This window comes from Xenopus laevis, chromosome 2S (assembly GCF_017654675.1).
Source record: "Xenopus laevis strain J_2021 chromosome 2S, Xenopus_laevis_v10.1, whole genome shotgun sequence".
Taxonomy (NCBI): Eukaryota; Metazoa; Chordata; class Amphibia; order Anura; family Pipidae; genus Xenopus; species Xenopus laevis.
The window spans coordinates 130,787,039-130,806,964 of record NC_054374.1 but is presented as its reverse complement, the minus strand read 5'-3'; the positions used below and the strand labels follow the sequence as shown (position 1 = coordinate 130,806,964).

The following is a 19,926-nucleotide window of genomic DNA, read 5'->3' as shown; positions in this document are numbered from 1 at the left end:
GTTTTGAGCAAAAACTATGATTTATTCGTAGTAGTCTGAGTTTTTTTGCGCAGAAACCACAAACTCATTGTATATCGGTACGGACATCAGCACAGACACTGGGACCTTCCCTATTGACTTGTACAGGACCTCGAGAGCTTTTAGATGCCGGGGTTTCGGATTTAGAGTTTTTAAACCATCAGACTTTAATAAATTTCGAAAAAAATTTAGTTTTTTCCCTCCGAAAACCACAAATTTTTTTGAATTTCGGATATTCAGAGCATAATAAATAACCCCTTGAGTGTTGGAATTGAACCATACCAAGGAGATACTGTTACCTTGCAAAGCGCCGTCCATGCTCTCCCCCGACATACAGCCATTGCCTTCTTCTAGACCGTGTCGCATTGATACAGACCCACCTTTTGATTCTAACTGCAAAGGCATCTCCACTGCCTGAACAAAGAAAATACATGAATTAATTCCTCATATCGTTTAAATAACAATTAAGAACTATCACTTTGTCTCTAAGAAAATACGTTTAATATTTACTATTCAGTAATTTTTTTATCTATATACAGTTTTAACTATGATATGTTCAACAGAACATAAAGGTTTGTTCCATCCACTAGCCACTGACTTGCTAGATATATACAGTCCTGACTATATATCATTTAACCTCTTACAGTATTTTGAGTCAGATTCAATCAGAGGAGAAACACTTAAGAAAACCCATTGAAATCATTCTCACTTAACACTGAATTGAATCTGGCCCTTTATGGAGAAATCCCAATATCATTCCTTTCATAATAAAAATAATGACTGAATGCTTCCTCTATACACAGGTACTTACTTCTTGCTTGAGGATTTTAGGCTGTGATGCACCAAGTTCTTCACTATTCAGTCTAAACAAAAATAGAATATGTTAGGGCAACTTAAACAATTGCTCTGCAGTATCTTATAATTATGGGTTAATTTCTTAACAGAGGGTTGGGAACAGAGCATTTGTTGTGTTAAAAACATGATATTGTGATAAGGCTTTTTTAAACTGACTGCATTTTTTTTACCACCCTAAGGAGTATATTTATCAAAGAGTGAAGTTAATAGTGAAGTTCCGCCACTAGAGTGAAATTCCGCCACTTCCCATTCATTTATATGGGGTTTTTAAAGGCGTATTTATCAAAGGGTGAAATTTCACTTTCACCCATTGATAAAACGCCTTTCAAAATCCCATAGAAATGAATGGAGAGCTGTGGAATTTCACTTTAGTGGCGGAATTTACCCCTAATTCTTTCCTCTTTTTTTTTCTAAAAGCAGTCAAGCTTTTGAAAAATCTGGCCAGCCTGACTATTTGCCTGATACCTACTGGCCAGGTTAGAATATTCCATTGGATGAAGATTATTTTTATGTGGTCCTCTCGCAATAGGTTTCCACAGATCTGCAGTATGCTCTTTTCTCTTGCCAAGGGACCCAATGAATACACAAGCTTGATTTGGCCTAGTGGGTAGTTGCCAAATAAGAAAAACTGAGCACATTTTTTATAATTTTTTTTTATTTTGTTTTTGAATATATTTTATTTTATCTAAAACTATAAAGCTCAACATTGGGAGGCCAATTAATCAGAATTCGAATTTAATAATTTTTGGAGGATTTTTTACATTTTTAAATAAAATTTGAGGGTTTTTTTTCAAAGACTTTTTATAGAATTTAAAGAATTACCAAACTTGAATGTGTGCATATTTACAAAAAAACTTGAATGTGAATGCCAATTGTATTCTACTCATTATTTTCAATGGGTCTAACGACTCTCAAAAAAAAATCAGAAAAATCGGAAAAACTCAAATTCAAATAAACACTAAGGGGCTGATTCACTAAGGGTCAAATATCGAGGGTTAATTAACCCTCGATATTCGACTGGGAATTGAAATCCTTCGACTTCGAATATCGAAGTCGAAGGATTTAGCGCAAATAGTGCGATCATACGATCGAAGGATTATTCCTTCGATCGAACGATTAAATCCTTCGAATCGAATGATTTGAAGGATTTTAATCCAACGATAGAAGGAATATCCTTCGATCAAAAAAAGTTAGCCAAGCCTATGGGGACCTTCGGTAACTTTTAGATGGCGAACTACGGGGTCAAAGTTTTTTTTTAAAGAGACAGTACTTCGACTATCGAATGGTCGAATAGTCAAACGATTTTTAGTTCGAATCCATTCGATTCGAAGTTGTAGTCGAAGGTCGAAGTAGCCCATTCGATGTTCGAAGTAGCCCAAAAAAAACATCGAAATTCGAAGTTTTTTACCTTCGAATCCTTCACTCGAAGTTAGTGAATCAGCCCCTTACAATTTAACTATGACAACTCCCATTGACTTGTGTATGAACCCTTTATTAAGGGGTTGCTCTCGATGGACTTTGGTCATTTTCAACCCAACTTAACTATTTTACTATGTAATATAATGAATCAGGTTAATGTTATTTACCAACTTCATTATCCTTTCCATCTTAAACTGACAAATCTATGGATTACTGGGTGGGCATAAAAATAACTTCTACAGTCCTGCTCTATAAAATAATTGCAAATACCTGGATTGGTATATTGACCAACCTGATCATTCACCTTTTTGTAGAGGTTTACACAGTAACAGCTCTCACATTTATTATGCATCTGGGGCACATGTACTTTAGTTGCAGCATTTATATTTTGAGGTTTGGATCTGGATCTATCAATTTGTTAATTGTAAAACTTCCTTTGTTTCCTATGTCTAAGATTTCTTATCTCTTATATATACCAGTCAAATACATTACATTCCACTCTAGAAGGATATGAATGTAAATGATTTTTTTTTAAGGACATAATTAGAACTTGGTTCTGATTATATTCTTAGAATTCCTGCCATAAAGCAAGGCAGTACTGCTGAAGGAAGTTGCATGAATACCAGGGGTCACAAGTAACCTTTCATAAATAGTTAACAGAGACTGATTGTACAAGTAGATTGCATTTTTCCAATGAAAAAGATTAGTAAAATATGCAGAAGACCCTGAACCCATTTACAATGTGAAGCTGAACAAACCTGGAGCATTTAAGAGATGCCAGATAAGAACTCTCTCGGGCTGCTTGCCGAGCAAGTGAAAATAGCTCCACCCTCCTTAGGAGTAAGGTGTTATCTCTCATACAGCACTGGGCTGCTGCTTCATTAATTGTAAGCTGTGGGGAAGAGTATAAAGCAGAGATGTTATTTAATGCTTATTTAATGCTTAAATACATATCAACAGAACAGTAAGGGAACAACCTACGTGAATCATTTCTACAGGCTGGTGCCTGTATCATATGCTTGATCTGCTGGACAAACGTTTTCTGGCGTACATGGTGGAGGGCCGATAATATAAGCAAGTGTTGACCACTTCCATTTTTAAACCACTCCCACTTTAAACTACATCTGTGTTATCACATGAAATGTTAAGGCCATACCAACATTAATAGTGGTAGTGTCCCACAAACTAAATGGCTGGGGTTCATTGCAGGGATATCACTTATCATCATCATTATGTCGTATTAAGAGATACCCTTAGATCCATATGCCTCCTCTCCTCCTATGGATAGCACAGCAACCCCGGCACTTGATTAAACATCTTGGGGACCCCTAATAAGTAATTTCCTAATGCTAACAAATCCCCACCAGTTTCACCTCCCACAGGTAGAGTAGGGCAGGCAGATTATGTACTATGTGCAGTGACACAGTGCCAATCTACAAGTCTGTCTGAGGTTTTGAACAGGTGAAAATTTGGCCACTGACAGTCTGAGGTGTGATCAATGAAAGGCCTTACAGGTGTGAATAATACATTGAATTACAGGTGCAAACACAGGGCTTTTAGAGCCTGAATCTGAGGTGTAAAGAATAAATTAATCTCAGTTCTGATATCTTTGTAAGGTTACACAAAGGTAAGCAATAAAAGCAGCCAGGATGAAGACACACAGAGCTACTGTATGTATAGCAGCTACTTGTCATGGCTTCAAAAATAGACTATGCTGATAATTTACTGATAACTGTCTCTATGTGTGTTTTAGCAGAGGCAATTCTCGGTATTGTCTATGGCAGGTTTTTTGGGCACTTTGCAAGTAGCTCCATGTGTCTTCACCCTAATGGAGGTCCACACAAGGGGGATTGCAGGATGCCAGTTGGACAACACTGATCTATTGAACATTTCTTGATTATAAAATCCATTTCATCAAATGATTCTACATAACTGCCAATGAGGGATCACATACACTAATTGTGACCTGTGTCTCAAATGTCTTAGGGGACCACAAGATAAAGGCAACACTTATTAAGAAAGAAAACTTTACACTTCCAATTGCATTGCAATTTTAGCAACAAAAGAAATGATGGCTCTTTATGACAGGGTCAGACTGCTGGAGTACAAGAGAATATCCCAGTAGGCTCCAGTTTAGGAAAATTCCCACCAGCTCTTATTTTTACCATAAGTCTATATATCCTGCATGTAAGGTTCTCTGGCAGCCCTAGGAGGCCCAGAGCGACACTGCTTTATGACATGGCAAAGTAACTTTAGCTCAAGGCAGCCCAACAGTGTCTGATGAATTAGCACATACAGCTTACTAAATAAATGTTTCCATTTCTTCTTTCATTTCTGACTGCCTGGAACATTTTACAGTTCCTTCAGACAGGAAAGTGTAAAAAATTGGGAAAGTACTAAACTGCTGGAAATCTTTCGAGATTCTCCAGTTTGATTTATGATAAACTTGTCCCCAAAAAGTGACAAATGGCCATAGACTATTATGGATAGCTAAAAAATGTTGCACAGTTAAAAAAAATGCCCGTGGATCTCAATGCTTTTTGGCAACTTTTTTTGCTGTTTGGCAAATGTTTGGCGAAGCGAAACAGTTCAGATTCTCCAATCACTAGTGAGAATCATTTGTGAGACAACGTCAGGCGCTGAAGTGACTAGTTTTAAAGAATGGCAATTAAGTCAGTTTGACATCTAATTCATGATGTGCAGTGTGGTATTGTAACAATGTCATTTATATCTCAGAACACCAATTTTATGGTACATATACCAATAATCTTACTTCTGCCACTTTTTACCTCGGGAGGAGCCCTCGGCTAATTGGATGCTGCCAGGTCTTATTAAGAGAGGAGCCAAGCGAAGGTTCTGAATGAGCAAAGGGGCCCGATCGTTTAGCAAGGTTTAGGACGGAAGGCACAATTCTAGGAATAGACAGAGCATAGCCAAACAGGCCGGGTCGGTGCAGGTTCAAGCGAAGTCAGACAGGCAAGGGTCAAAACCAGAAGATCTACAGAATGATCAGGCAGGCACAGGTCAAGATAACGGATTTCAGAATAGTTAGGCAGGCACAGGTTAGGATAACGGATTTCAGAATAGTCAGGCAGGCAAGGGTCAAAACAGGAATCAGCGACAATAATAAAGCACCCAGGAAACTAACAAGTAGAACCAAGCAACGGGCAAAACTCGCGCCAAAACAAGATGACGTCATGACGCCGGCGACGCATAAACCCGGAAGTGTGCATGCCTAAGGAACTCTGCCTCCTGAAGAGAGAGCACGGTGGGCATCCCCGCCGCCCCACTAGACCACCAGGGTAGTTTATATCAAATTAAGTGGCATATTAAAGAATCTTATCAAACTGGAATATATATTAAAGTAAATATTGCCCTTTTACATCTCTCGCCTTAATCCACCATTTAGTGATGGTCTGTGTGCTGTCTCAGAGATCACCTGACCAGAAATACTACAACTCTAACTGTAACAGGAAGAAGTGTGGAAGCAAAAGACAGAACTCTGTGGCTCATGTGACCTAACAAGTATAGTTTGTTTGGTATGTTTGTGTGCACTGTGAATCCTACGATCCCAGGGGGCGGCCCTTATTTTTTAAAATGGCAGTTTTCTATTTAGGATTACCCAATGGCACATACTACTAAAAAAAGTATATTACGAAAAATGGTTTATTTACATGAAGCAGGGTTTTACATATGAACTGTTGTATGCATTATATTTTTATAGAGACCTACATTGTTTAAGGGGTATAGTTTTCCTGCTGAATTTATTGTCATTATGCGTGACCACATTCAAAACTTTGTATTTGTTTGTAGAGCAGGCACTCAATGAGCAGTCCTCCAGGCAAACTTGTAAAAAACAGATGTTTATTGAAGTATAAAGGACGTTGACAGCTATTTGAGGCCTGTTTTTTACAATTCTGCCTGGAGGACTGCTCATTGAGTGCCTTCTCTACAAACAAATACGGTGATTTCCAGTGCCTTAAAGGAGAAACAATATCCTTTAATAAAAAAACAACCTACCCCCCTACCCTACATAGACCCCCCTCCTCCCCAGCCTAGGTGCCCCCCCAGGCAAATGCCTCTCTGTGCAGATTCTGTCCAGTGGAGTTTACGGGCGCCATCTTCTTCTCTCTATGGAATAGGACCGGTGAAGTGGCGCATGCACAGTTGGAGTAATTTTCTGTTTTGCGACACCTGCGCATGCGCTGAAAAACTCACGAAAATTGCAGAAGCGCCGGTCTCATTCCAAAGATTACCGAAGCAGCTGATGATGGCGCCCATGAACTCTGATGTCTGAATTCGCACCGAGGGGTAAGTAAAGAGTTAGGGGCATTTGCCCGGGGGGTACCTAGGCTGGGGGGAGGGGGGTCTTTGTAGGGTAGTGCTTCAGCTTAAAGAGAAACAAACCCTTAGCCTCCCCGTATATTTGGTGAGTCTCTGGGAAACAAAATATCTTATTATTTCACATTCATAACCTCACAACCTTCACTTTCCTACAAGTTGTAACTCTAAGGGTAGGACTACACGGGTGTTTTCGGCGCGATCCGACGCTCTGCGCAAAAACTGAGGCTTTCTAGTCGGATGCGACCGAAATAAGGTAACATATACAAATGTTGGATGAAGTCGCAGCGTTGATCCGACGTGACACGACTGTCGGATGCAGACGCAGCGCACAGCATCTGCAACCGACAGTCGTGTCGGATCAACGCTGAGACACCATATGACAATCTTACCTTATTTATGTCGCGTCGGATCACGCCGAAAATGCCCATGTAGTCCTACCCTAAGGGCATAGTTAGAAACTGATGCAATAAAACCTGAGCCAGATTAGGATCTCTCAAGCTTTTTACTTTGTATTGCCTGAACTCCTCGTTTTTCAATCAAAGGGATGAAGGCAATACCGTTATTACCTTTATATGATGATAGCAAGTACATACAATTTTCTATCTGAGCCTATTGTTACATTACCCCAATAGGCCACTCTCAATATGGTCAGCCTGAAATTAGAAACAGGAAAATGTTTGGAGCTCAGCTGCCATATTACCACTTTGGTGACGTGGCATTTATATAATCGTGAGTTTTTGGTACAGCAGAACAGTAAAGGAATTATTTCATTACATCTCTTCTTTTAAATTTGACATGGTGAAGAGCTCAATAAATTATTTTTGTACAACGTCAGCTAAAAATGACCAGTTAAATACAAGTCTGCGCCGTTGCTGACCTCATGCAATGTAAGTCTCTTCCCTTCCCGTCTCTTGGATTCACTTCGTCCATAGATAGCGCTGTGTCTGCGTATCTCACGCTCCTTCTTCTGACTTCCATTACTCATGAGAAAAATGTGTCCAAGTGAACGCCCCAACTTCTTGTTTGACTTTAGCATTGATCTGGCTTCACTGATATCTCCTTGAGGCAGTCCTTTCATCAGCCTGTCCACACTATCAGACACAACCTGGACTAGCTCAGGTTCTAGACTTTCCCCGGGTGAGAGATATTGATCACCTCCATTTTCTTCCTCAACGTCTTCCTCATCTGGATCCTCTAGCTCTGGAGAAATCTGAGCAGTCCACTGTCTCCTATCCAGCTGGGAAGGGGATATTTTCTCAGCTTGTTCTAAAAGAACAAAATTTCCAGGGCTTTTGCCTTGAACTTCAGGAACATTGATGTGCCCATTAGTATTTCTGCCAATTCGTCCCACTGTCTCAGAAATCTTGAACAATGGTATACTGCTGCTGACAGGTATACTTCCCAATTGAGGCTGGTTAAACAATCCTGGGTTGGTCGCCCAGTCTCTTAAGGCTTTTTGTAATCGTCTGACGTGCAATGGTTTGGTTGCCATGCCAACCAGAGACATGATTTCCAAAAATTCATCCTCACCCGCCTCACAGAGCTGCTGCACATCATCTCCCCCCTGCTGGATGAAGGTGTCATAATAACCAAGCAAGTTGGCTCTTTGCAGGACACGGTACAACTGCAGCTCACCCAGGGTGCGAGGAAGTATAACTGGGTCCGCAGGGATCCTGCAAGACATACATTTGAAGAAATGTTATAAAAGAACTTGTTTTAAATTTTCCTGGTTATAAGACTAAATGAGAATCTAATCCGCAAGTCTAAGCAGAAAAAAAATCAATGCACAAACTGAAAGAAATGATTAAATAGTTCCACAAACTAAACCAAAACCGCAACATAACTACCCAACTGCAGTAAAGCATCTAACCAACTGCCCACAACATCTAGGGGCACATTTACTTAGCTCGAGTGAATGAATAGAAGAAAAAATACTTCAAATTTCGAACGTTTTTTTTGGCTACTTCGACCATAGAATTGGCTACTTCGACCTTCGACTACTACTTTGAATCGAATGATTTGAACTAAAAATCATTTGACTATTCGACGATTCGATAGTCGAAGTACTGTCTCTTTAAATAAAACTTCGGCCCCCTACTTCGCCAACTAAAACCTACCGAACATCAATGTTAGCCTATGGGGAAGGTCCCCATAGGCTTTCTAGCAAATTTCTGATCGAAGGAATTTCATTCGATCGATGGATTAAAATCCTTCAAATCGTTCGATTCGAAGGATTTAATCGTTCAATCGAACGATTATTCCTTCAATCGAAAGAATAGCGGTAAATCCTTCGACTTCGATATTCGAAGTCGAAGGATTTAACTTCGATAGACGAATATCGAGGGTTAATTAACCCTCGATATTCGACCATTAGTAAATGTGCCCCCTAATGTCATTTAGCAAAAAATAAGATTCAGAGCTACAGGGGCATTTTGGGAGGCACAGAATCACTGTTAGAGGGTTGCCGTGGTTTTGCGTTGGCACAGACCCCCAAGTTTAACATTTCTAGCAAGTCCTTTGCTGAACCTTAGATCTCCTTTAACCATGGAAAAAGAATAATTTAATGGCAAATAACAACTTCCACTGGAAACAGAGTAAATGTCAGGCAGGCTTAGAGCCTATTTACAATATTCTGGAAGTACATGTAGGTAGACTGACCACCCACCAATACTTTTGATCACTCAGGGAGGCCCATTTATCAATATTCTCATTTTAGGCCCCTTAGTCGGTGCTTTGCAAATGTCAATGTTTTGTAAGCCATGGGTGATGGGACAGGTATCCCTAGCAGGTAAATTGAGTATATCACCTGCTCACAACACGTTAGGAACTCAAGTCAGTTCAGTATATTACACAGCTCTAGGCTATAGAGTGTGCACCATTACCTGTACTCCTTGCTTTGTAATTTACAATCTCATGATTAGTAAAATAGGACAAAGAAAAGCTGCTTCCAGGGTCCTATATACAAGAACAGATTGAGTTTCAAAGGTGGGTCAGAGTGCCCCACTTCACATTCCAAGTAATATTTCCTGTTATGCAGGGTGTCATTATTGTGTTATTATATACAATTATATATGTGACTATGTGCTTAGGATATACAAGGTGCTAAATTCCACCTATGCTCTGCTTTCGAGGGCATAGTTTATATATCTTTTGACATTTTTATAATTCACTAATGACAATGCAATTATCTCTCAGGCTGAAAAAGCATATTTCTTTGTCTAAAACAGGGCAGGTGCCTGGTAGCAAGGTATGGTGATAGTGTCGGACTGGGACACCAGGGGCCCACCCAAAAACCTTTGACCAGGGGCCCACCAATTAATCTTAGACCAGGGGCCCACTCTCAGTACTATTTTTCTTCCTCTCCTCACTCAACCTCTATTCTCCTAGTCTCTTTTCTTTACATACTATAATCTATTTTTTCAACTATTTAGCCTCTTTGTTCTCATAAAAATAGGGAATGGCCATGACATAGGCCAAATGTTTAGCAGCATGAGGGCCCACTGACACCTGGGCCCTCCAGGACTTTTCCTGGTATCCCGCTGGGCCAGCCCGACACTGTATGGAGACAATTACCGTCAGAGTAGTGCTGCTTTGATTTTGGTTAAGTTTTTTTTTCCTTTTTTTTGTCAGGACTGCCAGACGTACCCGACCCAGAAGTATCCGACGGCACTGTTTACATTCCCGGCGGTCACAGTGAAGATCCAAGATGGCGGCGCCCATGCTGAACACATGGCTGCAGCGTCGCTGTATGATGATGTCATCTCTGGTGCCGGGATCTCATCATAAAAGGGCGCCCAAAACACTGTGACGGCGCCCAAGAATAGGATTTGCTGCCATTAATCCTGGGTTCCTGTTTGTGTTTCCTGTATCCTGATTCCTGCTCCTGCCTTGGTTTTGACCCCCTGCCTGGACTCTTGTTATTTGATCCTGATCTGCCTGCCATTGAACTCTTGCCTGGACTTTGACCTTGATTCTGCTTAACCCTTTGGATACCGCGACCTTGCTCCCTCAAGAGGGCTTCCTCCTTGATCCAGACTACCTCCCTGGAGGGAGCTCCCATCTCCCTGACATTATTCTTGGGCCATGGATCCCACTGAGGAAGCTCAGCCAGATTTCGGCAGGGCCTTTCGAGGTCTGCATACTCGCATGGAGGCGTACGAAGCTCGGCAAAATTATGTCGGACGCACGCTGGAGGCGATTTTGGAAAAGTTATCTATGCTGATGCCGACTACTCCAACGCCGACAACGCCCACGCTAGTTGCTGCCGACATGGCTACACAGTCCTCCACTTCTGGTCCACGTATTCCTGCACCGCCTCTCTACAGTGGCGACCCTCAAGCCTGTCGTGGTTTTGTGAATCAGTGCCAGATTCGGTTCGCCCTGCAACCTGCAGAATTTAACTCTGAGCGAGCAAAGGTTGGTTTCGTGATCACTCGTCTGGCAGGGAAAGCGCTCGAATGGGCATCTCCGCACTGGGAGAAGGAGTCTCCTTTAATTGATGATTCCAAAGCCTTCCTTCAAGAATTCCGGACTGTGTTCGATGCTCCCGGTCGGGTGGCGACCACTGCTTCTCGTCTGTTCCAGATCCGCCAAGGAAATCGCAGTGTTGCAGAATATGCCATTGAATTCCGTACTCTCGCTGCAGAGACTTGTTGGAACAATGATGCCTATCATGCTGCCTTCTACAATGGTCTCTCTATCCGCCTCAAAGATGACCTGGTCTCTCGTGAATTACCCACGCAGGTTGAAGACCTCATTGCTTTGTCTGTCAAGGTGGACACCCGTCAGAGAGAACATCAAGCTGATAGGGACCGAGTCAAGAAATTTCAACCCATGTTGGCTCCTCGCTTTCAAAGACCTCTATTACCTCCTACCCCCCAGCAGCCTTCTGTTATTCCTCCGGAGGAACCTATGCAAGTCGGAAGAGCTCATCTCTCTGAACAGGAGAAACTCCGGAGACGTACGGCTGGACTTTGTCTCTACTGTGGGGGTCAATCTCACTTTGCCAACTCCTGTCCTGTGAAGCCTCAGAGTTCCCCTCTTCAAGGTAACCTTGGAAAGACTCATGTAGGGGGCGTTACTCCCAAGTTGCAAGAGAACTCTCACAGGTTTCTTCTGCCTTTACAGATCCGTCTGTCCACTAAGACCATTGTTGGCTCAGCTTTTATTGACTCTGGAGCTGCCGGAAATTTCATGGACGCTCTCTTTGCCAAGCATATGAATGTTCCCCTGTTTCCATTGACTCCTCCACTTCGAGTAACCGCCATTGATGACCGACCCCTTGAAGCCGAGTTTATCTCTATGACGACTGGGGAATTGCCTGTGCAGGTTGGGACTTTACACAAAGAAAAGTTATCGTTCCTGATTATTTCCTGTCCTTCTGTTCCAGTCGTCTTGGGGCTTCCCTGGTTACGCCTGCATAACCCTATCATTGATTGGTCCTCGGGGCAGGTTTCCCGTTGGAGTCCATACTGCCAACAGCATTGCCTTCCTGCTGAACCCATCCAGAGGGTGAATATTTCTACGTCAGATTTGAAGACGCTTCCCTCCTTCTACAAGGAATTCTCTGATGTCTTCTGTAAAAAGTCTGCAGAATTTCTCCCTCCTCATCGTCACTACGATTGTCCAGTTGATCTCCTGCCTGGAACCATGCCTCCTAGAGGTCGCACTTATCCTCTCTCCCCAGCAGAGACCGCTTCCATGAAGGAATATATCCAAGAAAATCTCCAGCGGGGGTTTATTCACCCTTCTACTTCTCCTGCAGGGGCTGGAATCTTCTTCGTGGAGAAGAAGGATGGAGGCCTACGTCCTTGTATTGACTACCGGGGTCTTAATAAAATCACCGTTAAGAACCGGTATCCTTTGCCTCTGATCGCAGAACTTTTTGACCAACTGAAGGGGGCTAAAATCTTCACTAAGTTGGATCTCCGTGGGGCGTATAACCTCATCCGCATCCGTGAAGGTGACGAATGGAAGACAGCATTCAACACTCGTGATGGGCACTATGAGTACCACGTAATGCCCTTTGGTCTCTGCAATGCCCCCGCTGTCTTTCAAGAATTCGTGAACGACATTTTCCGGGATCTCTTGGGAAAGTTTGTGGTCGTGTACCTAGATGACATCCTGATTTTCTCCAAGGACCTTGCAAGCCATCGCTCCCAGGTGAAGGAAGTACTCTCTCGTTTGAGGAAGAACTCTCTCTTTGTCAAACTGGAGAAATGTGTGTTTGAAGTGTCCAAGATTCCTTTTCTGGGCTATATCATCTCCCCAGAGGGTTTCGAGATGGATCCTGTGAAAGTGTCTGCAATCCAAGAGTGGCCCCTACCGCTGAGCACTAAGGCAATCGAGAGATTCATTGGTTTTGCCAATTACTACCGGCAATTCATTAAGGGGTTCTCTTCTCGCATTGCTCCTATCCTGGCCCTCATCCGAAAAGGGGGTAAACCCAGCTTGTGGCCCCCGTCTGCTATTGAAGCCTTTCAATCCCTGAAGGATGCCTTCACTTCCGCTTTGGTTCTCCGCCATCCTGATCCGGAGTTACCTTTCTTCATCGAGGTGGATGCTTCTGAAGTTGGAGCTGGAGCTATCTTGTCCCAAAGACATCCCTCTGATGGAAAGTTGCACCCATGTGCATATTTCTCTAAGAAGTTCTCTCCTGCCGAACATAATTATGATGTAGGAAATCGAGAACTCCTGGCTGTCAAGCTTGCCTTAGAAGAGTGGCGTCACCTCCTTGAAGGTTCCTTGATCCCAGTCACGATCTACACAGATCATAAGAATCTTGAGTTCATTCAATCTCTCAAGAGGCTGAATCCCAGACAAGCAAGGTGGGCTCTCTTCTTCTCTCGATTTAACTTTGTCTTGACTTATCGCCCTGGCTCCAAGAATCGGAAAGCCGATGCTCTGTCTCGAAGTTTCACTCCGGTGGATCGTACTCCTGAAAGACAAGAGCCAATTATTCCTCCTGTCAAGATCATCGCTTCTTTATACCCTCAATTTGCTGATCAAATTCTGGCTGGTCAATCTTCTGCTCCTCCTGATACTCCCATCGGAATGGCATTCGTACCTCCTGAACTTCGTCTGCCTATCCTGCAACAGACTCATAGCTCCAAGCAAGCGGGACACCCTGGTCCTGCTAAGACTCTAGAACTTTTACGGCGTCTAGTCTGGTGGCCGACTATTCGTAAAGATGTCAAAGACTTTGTTGCTGCTTGTACCGTTTGTGCCACTTCCAAGCCTAGCCATTCTCGCCCTAGCGGGTTACTACAGCCTTTGCCTGTCCCCTCTCGTCCTTGGACGCATTTGGCAATGGACTTCATAGTCGAACTTCCTCCCTCCAGTGGGAACACCGTGATCTGGGTCGTCATAGATCGTTTTAGCAAGATGGCCCACTTCATCCCTTTACGGAAGCTTCCATCTGCAGTGGAGTTGTCACAGTTGTTTATTCAATTCATTTTCCGCCTGCATGGCTTCCCGGCGGAGATTGTCTCTGACAGAGGTTCCCAGTTCACGGCGAAATTTGGCGTTCCTTATGCAAGGTCTTGGGTATTGCTCTCCAATTCTCCTCTGCCTATCATCCCCAAATGAATGGGGCAGCGGAGCGAGTGAATCAAGCCTTAGAACAATTCCTGAGAAATCATGTCTCCCTCTGCCAAGATGATTGGTCTGACCTTCTCCCATGGGCGGAATTTGCTCATAACAACGCCTGTCATTCATCCACTGGAAGATCTCCATTCATGTCTGTGTATGGCCAACATCCTCAAGCCTTTCCGCACTGATTTGACTGATGTCCCAGCCACTGATGACCATGCGGCCCATATGTCCGCTATTTGGGCTGCAACCAAGTCTAATTTGGAGAAGAGTGCTCTTGTGCACAAGACCTTCGCGGATCGGAGACGTAGGTCCTCTCCTCTCTTCAAGGTTGGTGATAAAGTTTGGCTTTCTTCCCGAAACATTCGTCTGAAGGTGCCATCTCCCAAATTGGGTCCGAAGTTTGTGGGTCCATTTCCCATCTTGGAGATTATCAATCCTGTGGCTGTCAGACTTCAGCTTCCCCCTGAGATGCGAATCCCCAATGTGTTTCATGTCTCCTTGGTGAAACCCGCTACCTCCAACCTCTTTTCTATTGACCAGTCTCCCCCTCCTACTATCTCTGTGGATGGTCAACAAGAATATGAGGTGGAAAAGATCCTTGACTCCAGAATCTCCAGGGGTTCTCTTCAGTACCTCATCAAGTGGAAGGGCTTTGGCCCTGAAGAATGCTCCTGGGAAGGACACTCTGATGTTCATGCTCCTCGTCTTGTGAGGGATTTCCATGCCAGGTTTCCCCAAAAGCCTTGTCCTGGTGGTCCAGAGGCCCCCCGTGGGGGAGGGGGTACTGTCAGGACTGCCAGACGTACCCGACCCAGAAGTATCCGACGGCACTGTTTACATTCCCGGCGGTCACAGTGAAGATCCAAGATGGCGGCGCCCATGCTGAACACATGGCTGCAGCGTCGCTGTATGATGATGTCATCTCTGGTGCCGGGATCTCATCATAAAAGGGCGCCCAAAACACTGTGACGGCGCCCAAGAATAGGATTTGCTGCCATTAATCCTGGGTTCCTGTTTGTGTTTCCTGTATCCTGATTCCTGCTCCTGCCTTGGTTTTGACCCCCTGCCTGGACTCTTGTTATTTGATCCTGATCTGCCTGCCATTGAACTCTTGCCTGGACTTTGACGTTGATTCTGCTTAACCCTTTGGATACCGCGACCTTGCTCCCTCAAGAGGGCTTCCTCCTTGATCCAGACTACCTCCCTGGAGGGAGCTCCCGGCTCCTTGACATTTTTCAACTGCGGTCTGTCAATAGTCGTGATTTTCTCAGTGGGTTTAAGACTCACATAGACTCTTGTAACAGATGTGTGACTGTGACACATGACATAAACTGTAGCAGGACTGCAAGTTTGTTAAATAATTGAGGCCAATTATGGAATTTGTCTATATGAGTGTCAGGTGTGTGTGTGTGTATGCACAGGCATGTGTGGGTGTGAAGGACTACCACTGGAACACCACATTCTCATTACCTTTGTTCTCAAATTATCATTTTTCTACTGATTGCCTCTGCTTACCACCCTTCTTGTTGTTTCAACCCTTCTCTTTCCTCCCACTCTCAATGTTTTTTTATCCTCTGCTTGCTTCCTACATTTGTTTAATACCTAAACCCCCTCTTCCCCAGCCCTCCTCCTTCTATAATATTAACAAAAACTTTCTTTGTTATCTCAATCCACCTACTTACCCAGCCTTGAAATCAGAACACCAGCAGGGTGTTGCCTCAATCTTTAACATCCCACATAAATTCCCACACAGGAAGCTTTTTTGCCTTGGTAATACAGTATATTTCGGATAAATAGAGTAGGAAGAAAACCATCACTGCTGTGTACTTCCCCTTACTCTTTTTTTTTGGGATAACCTTTTAGTACTGTTGTATATAGATTTGAAAATCATTATATAAATAATGAAATCTTCTGTTTTGAAAAAGTATTTAGTATATCTTATTCAATACTTATTTTTTATAGTAAAATGTTATATAAAATGTATATCTTGGCTGCTTATAATACTTCTCTGCCATAATTCTCTCTCTGTAGTAATGACAAATGATACATGTATCATGTGCTGTGGTTCATCTTTAATGTCAGGGGGAAATGTTTAGTGATACTATCTATAAATATTTTCAGTGGCGTAACTCCCACACAGCACTGCAGGGGGACCCTGGGTACAAGGGGGACCAGATCACAGGGTTCCGTATAGTAGTTCCCCCTTCCCAGTCGCTTCAAACTTGACTCTTGTTTGCTCTTTGCTGTGAATGCGGCTACAGCAGGAGGCACCAGCACAATGAATGTATACTGGTTATAAGGGGTCCAACTAAACCACAAACGTTCTTTATTGTGTACTTCTCTCAAGTATATGCAGCTATGGGATCCAATATCCAGAAAGTTCAGAATTATGGAACGCCATCCCCCAGGTTATTTTTTTTCCTCACTTTAACAATAACACAGTACCTAGCCCTTGATGGTAACTAAGCTGCATAAATTCATGTTGGTGGCAAAACAATCCTATTGAGTTTTATTTAGGGGCCGATTCACTAAGGGGTATTATTAATTAACCCTCGATATTCGACTAGGGACTAAAATCCTTCGACTTCGAATATATTAAGGATTTAGGGCAGATAGTAGGATCGAACGATCAAAGGATTATTCCTTCGATCGAAGGATTTTAATCCAACGATCGAAGGAATATCCTTCGATCAAAAAAAGTTAGCCAAGCCTAAGGGGAGGACCTTCCCCATAGGCTAACATTGACTTCGGTAGCTTTTAGATGCCGAACTAGGGGGTCAAAGTTTTTTTTAAAGAGACAGTACTTCGACTATCGAATGGTCGAATAGTCGAACGATTTGTACTTCGAATCCTTCGATTCGAAGTCGTAGTCGAAGGTTGAAGTAGCCCGTTCGATGGTCGAAGTAGCCCAAAAAAACGTCGAAATTCGAAGTTTTTTAACTTTGAATCCTTCACTCGAAGTTAGTGAATCCGCCCCTTAATGTTTACATTTTTTAGTAGTCTTAAGGTATGGTGATCTAAATATATAAAAACACCCTTATCTTGAAAAAAATAGGTCCAAGCATTTAAAATGTTATTTTTTAATGAGATATGATGTTATTTTGTCTTTCTACTATATTTTGTGTTTTTTTAAACCTTCCTGCTATAGCTATTTGTCCTATAGCCAAACATTGTTCTGACAGTAATGACATTTTCATGTCATTTAGTGTTTTTTTTGTAATGGCCTTAGTTTACTTACATTTAGGGGAAAATTTACTTATGGTTGAATATCGAGGGTTAATTAACCCTCGATATTCAACTGCCGAATTGTAATCCTTCGACTTCGAATATCGAAGTCGAAGGATATACTGCAATTAGTTTGATCGATGGATTAAAATCTTTCGAATCGAACAAATTGATCGAACAAATTTTTCTTCGACCCAATAAAGCTTAGAAAGCCTATGGGGACCTTTCCCATAGCCTAACATTGACTTTGGTAGGTTTTAGGTGGTGAACTAGGGGGTCGAAGTTTTTTTTAAAAGAGACAGTACTTTGACTATCGAATGGTTGAATAGTCGAACGATTTTTAGTTTGAATCGTTCAATTAGAAGTTGAAGTCGAAGGTCGAAGTAGCCCATTCGATGGTCAAAGTAGCCAAAAAAACATTCGAAAGTCGAAGTTTTTTTTTATTCTATTCCTTCACTCGAGCTAAGTAAATGGGCCCCTTACTGCCTACATTACAACCTACTTTCGATTTTTAGTTTGAATCGTTCAATTAGAAGTCGAAGTCGTAGTCGAAGGTCGAAGTTGCCCATTCGATGTCAAAGTAGCCAAAAAAATCATTCGAAATTCGAAGTTTTTTTTATTCTATTCCTTCACTTGAGCTAAGTAAATGGGCCTACATTACAACCTACTTTCGTTTCCAAACAGAGGTACCGTACATGTACACCTGAAGGTTTGGATATCAAGGGCCCTTCAGTATCTGGTCATTAATAATGTCCATTATAGCAAAATGTATTTATTTAGAGTTGATCTATTTTAGTCTGAGCCTGAATCCACTGTCTCGCATTGCTCTATAGGTCCCAAACTGTAGTCTCTAAGGGCACATGTGCAACTTTCCTGATAATTCTCCCTTGTGAATTGACAAAGACAATATGTTTATACAAACAAAATGGGGAATGTTATAATTCCAATTGCTGCAGGAAGTACAGAGCTATTTTAAATTCCTTATTACTCATTTCATATAACTTTAGAAGCTTTTTGCAAAGAAATGAGTAATGACAAAAAAAAACCTTCTCCCAATCTTATGTAAACAACCCATTTCTCAAACTTCTACCCTGTCGGATAAAAAGGATCTATAAAATACAAACACATTTGTTGCAATGGACATGGTTGAAAATGTACCATTTTTACAACAGTTTTTGAAACTATACCATAGTACAGTATATACAGATTATTAGACTTCTATCTATACACAACAGTGCTGCACAGTGTTGTGTAGAGATTGTTTATCATTCACAGTAGTCCCTGCCCTAATGTAAGCGGTATAAGGTGCTTATAACCAATTATGCTGCATTTATGTTTTTGGAGTGTTGGAGGAAACCAGAGCACCCAAAGGAAATCTACACAAGCATGTGAAAAACGTCCATAGTCTCTGCAGAGTCTCCTGAATGAATTTGTACTTGGGACTCTGTAGGTTCAGCATGCACTGAAACATATTTATACTGTCAACATAAACAAGAAAATAGATCCCCTCTGCACTTGACTATTTCCCAGTATAAGTGGTATGTATTACCCCCAATCAGGCTAGTGTACATCAGTGTAGTACAGTAGTTCTCAAACCTACAGCATCACAGATACTTTTTAGATATACAAACAGATGCACAGGCACTTGCTCGTAGTTATTATCTAGGACTAGGGTTGATATTTAAAAAGAATGATTAATGCAGGGATATGGATGTGAAGTTCTGCAACATCTAAGTACCAAATGTTGCCTATCCATGCTCTTGAGAGCCCCGCATACATGCTTGCCTAGACTGGAAATGACCATCACTGTTAGAGGAAGCTGAGAAAAGGTTTAAGAACCACATTACACTGGTAAAGTTATTAAACCCAGGGTTTCATTCCAATGACACAACACCTGTGCCCACCCCATATGAACCCATTACTTGGCTAACTTACTTGCCTTGCTTTGGGTGCTCGTTTCAGTTCTTCTGCTCTTGCACCTCTCTCTGCCATGTATGGTGAATTCTTCTGCATGTGCCACAGGATAACCAAGGAGTCTGAGCAAAAGTTTCCCCTTTAAAGTGACAGCTCAGCTCAGTTGTTTCATTGATGTCTGTGCTCTTTCATTGGATTGTCCCGTTCCTGCTTCTGCTCGTAAAGAGCTTTGCCTTGGGATTTGCTGTTTATATTCAGTTTCAAGCTCAGACCATATTTTAAATCAGCTTCTTGTTCTTCTCTTCTACCGCCTGACACATCTGTCCTGTATCTCTTAGCTTGTGTCCTTCACCTCTGTGCCTGGCCCCTGCCTGTCTTTTCCAGTCAACACTATTCTTTTGTATCTCTAACTTGCTGATTGAGAGGAGTTCTTCCCTGTCTGAGGTTGGCGAGCACTCACTGCTGTTTCCCACCCACATACACATTGCATCGAGAGACTTTCTCTGTGTGTCAGGGTCTGTGTAGGAGGACTGGGGGAAGGGCCACATTAAAGCTTCC

At 42.4% G+C, this 19,926-nt stretch overlaps 1 protein-coding gene across 1 annotated transcript in view; it reads right to left on the bottom strand.

The window, feature by feature from the left end:
- Positions 1 to 19,446, bottom strand: part of nab2.S (NGFI-A binding protein 2 (EGR1 binding protein 2) S homeolog) — a 32,590-nt gene extending 13,144 nt beyond the window's left edge. Inside the window, exons 1-5 of the mRNA XM_018250055.2 lie at positions 19,394 to 19,446; positions 7,514 to 8,309; positions 3,051 to 3,184; positions 830 to 881; positions 318 to 432 (exon numbers count right to left, since the gene is read on the bottom strand). Of these exons, the coding sequence (XP_018105544.2) occupies positions 318 to 432; positions 830 to 881; positions 3,051 to 3,184; positions 7,514 to 8,309; positions 19,394 to 19,446 (1,150 nt within the window). The remainder of the gene's footprint in view (positions 1 to 317; positions 433 to 829; positions 882 to 3,050; positions 3,185 to 7,513; positions 8,310 to 19,393) is intronic.
- Between the last annotated feature and the right edge of the window lie 480 nt (positions 19,447 to 19,926).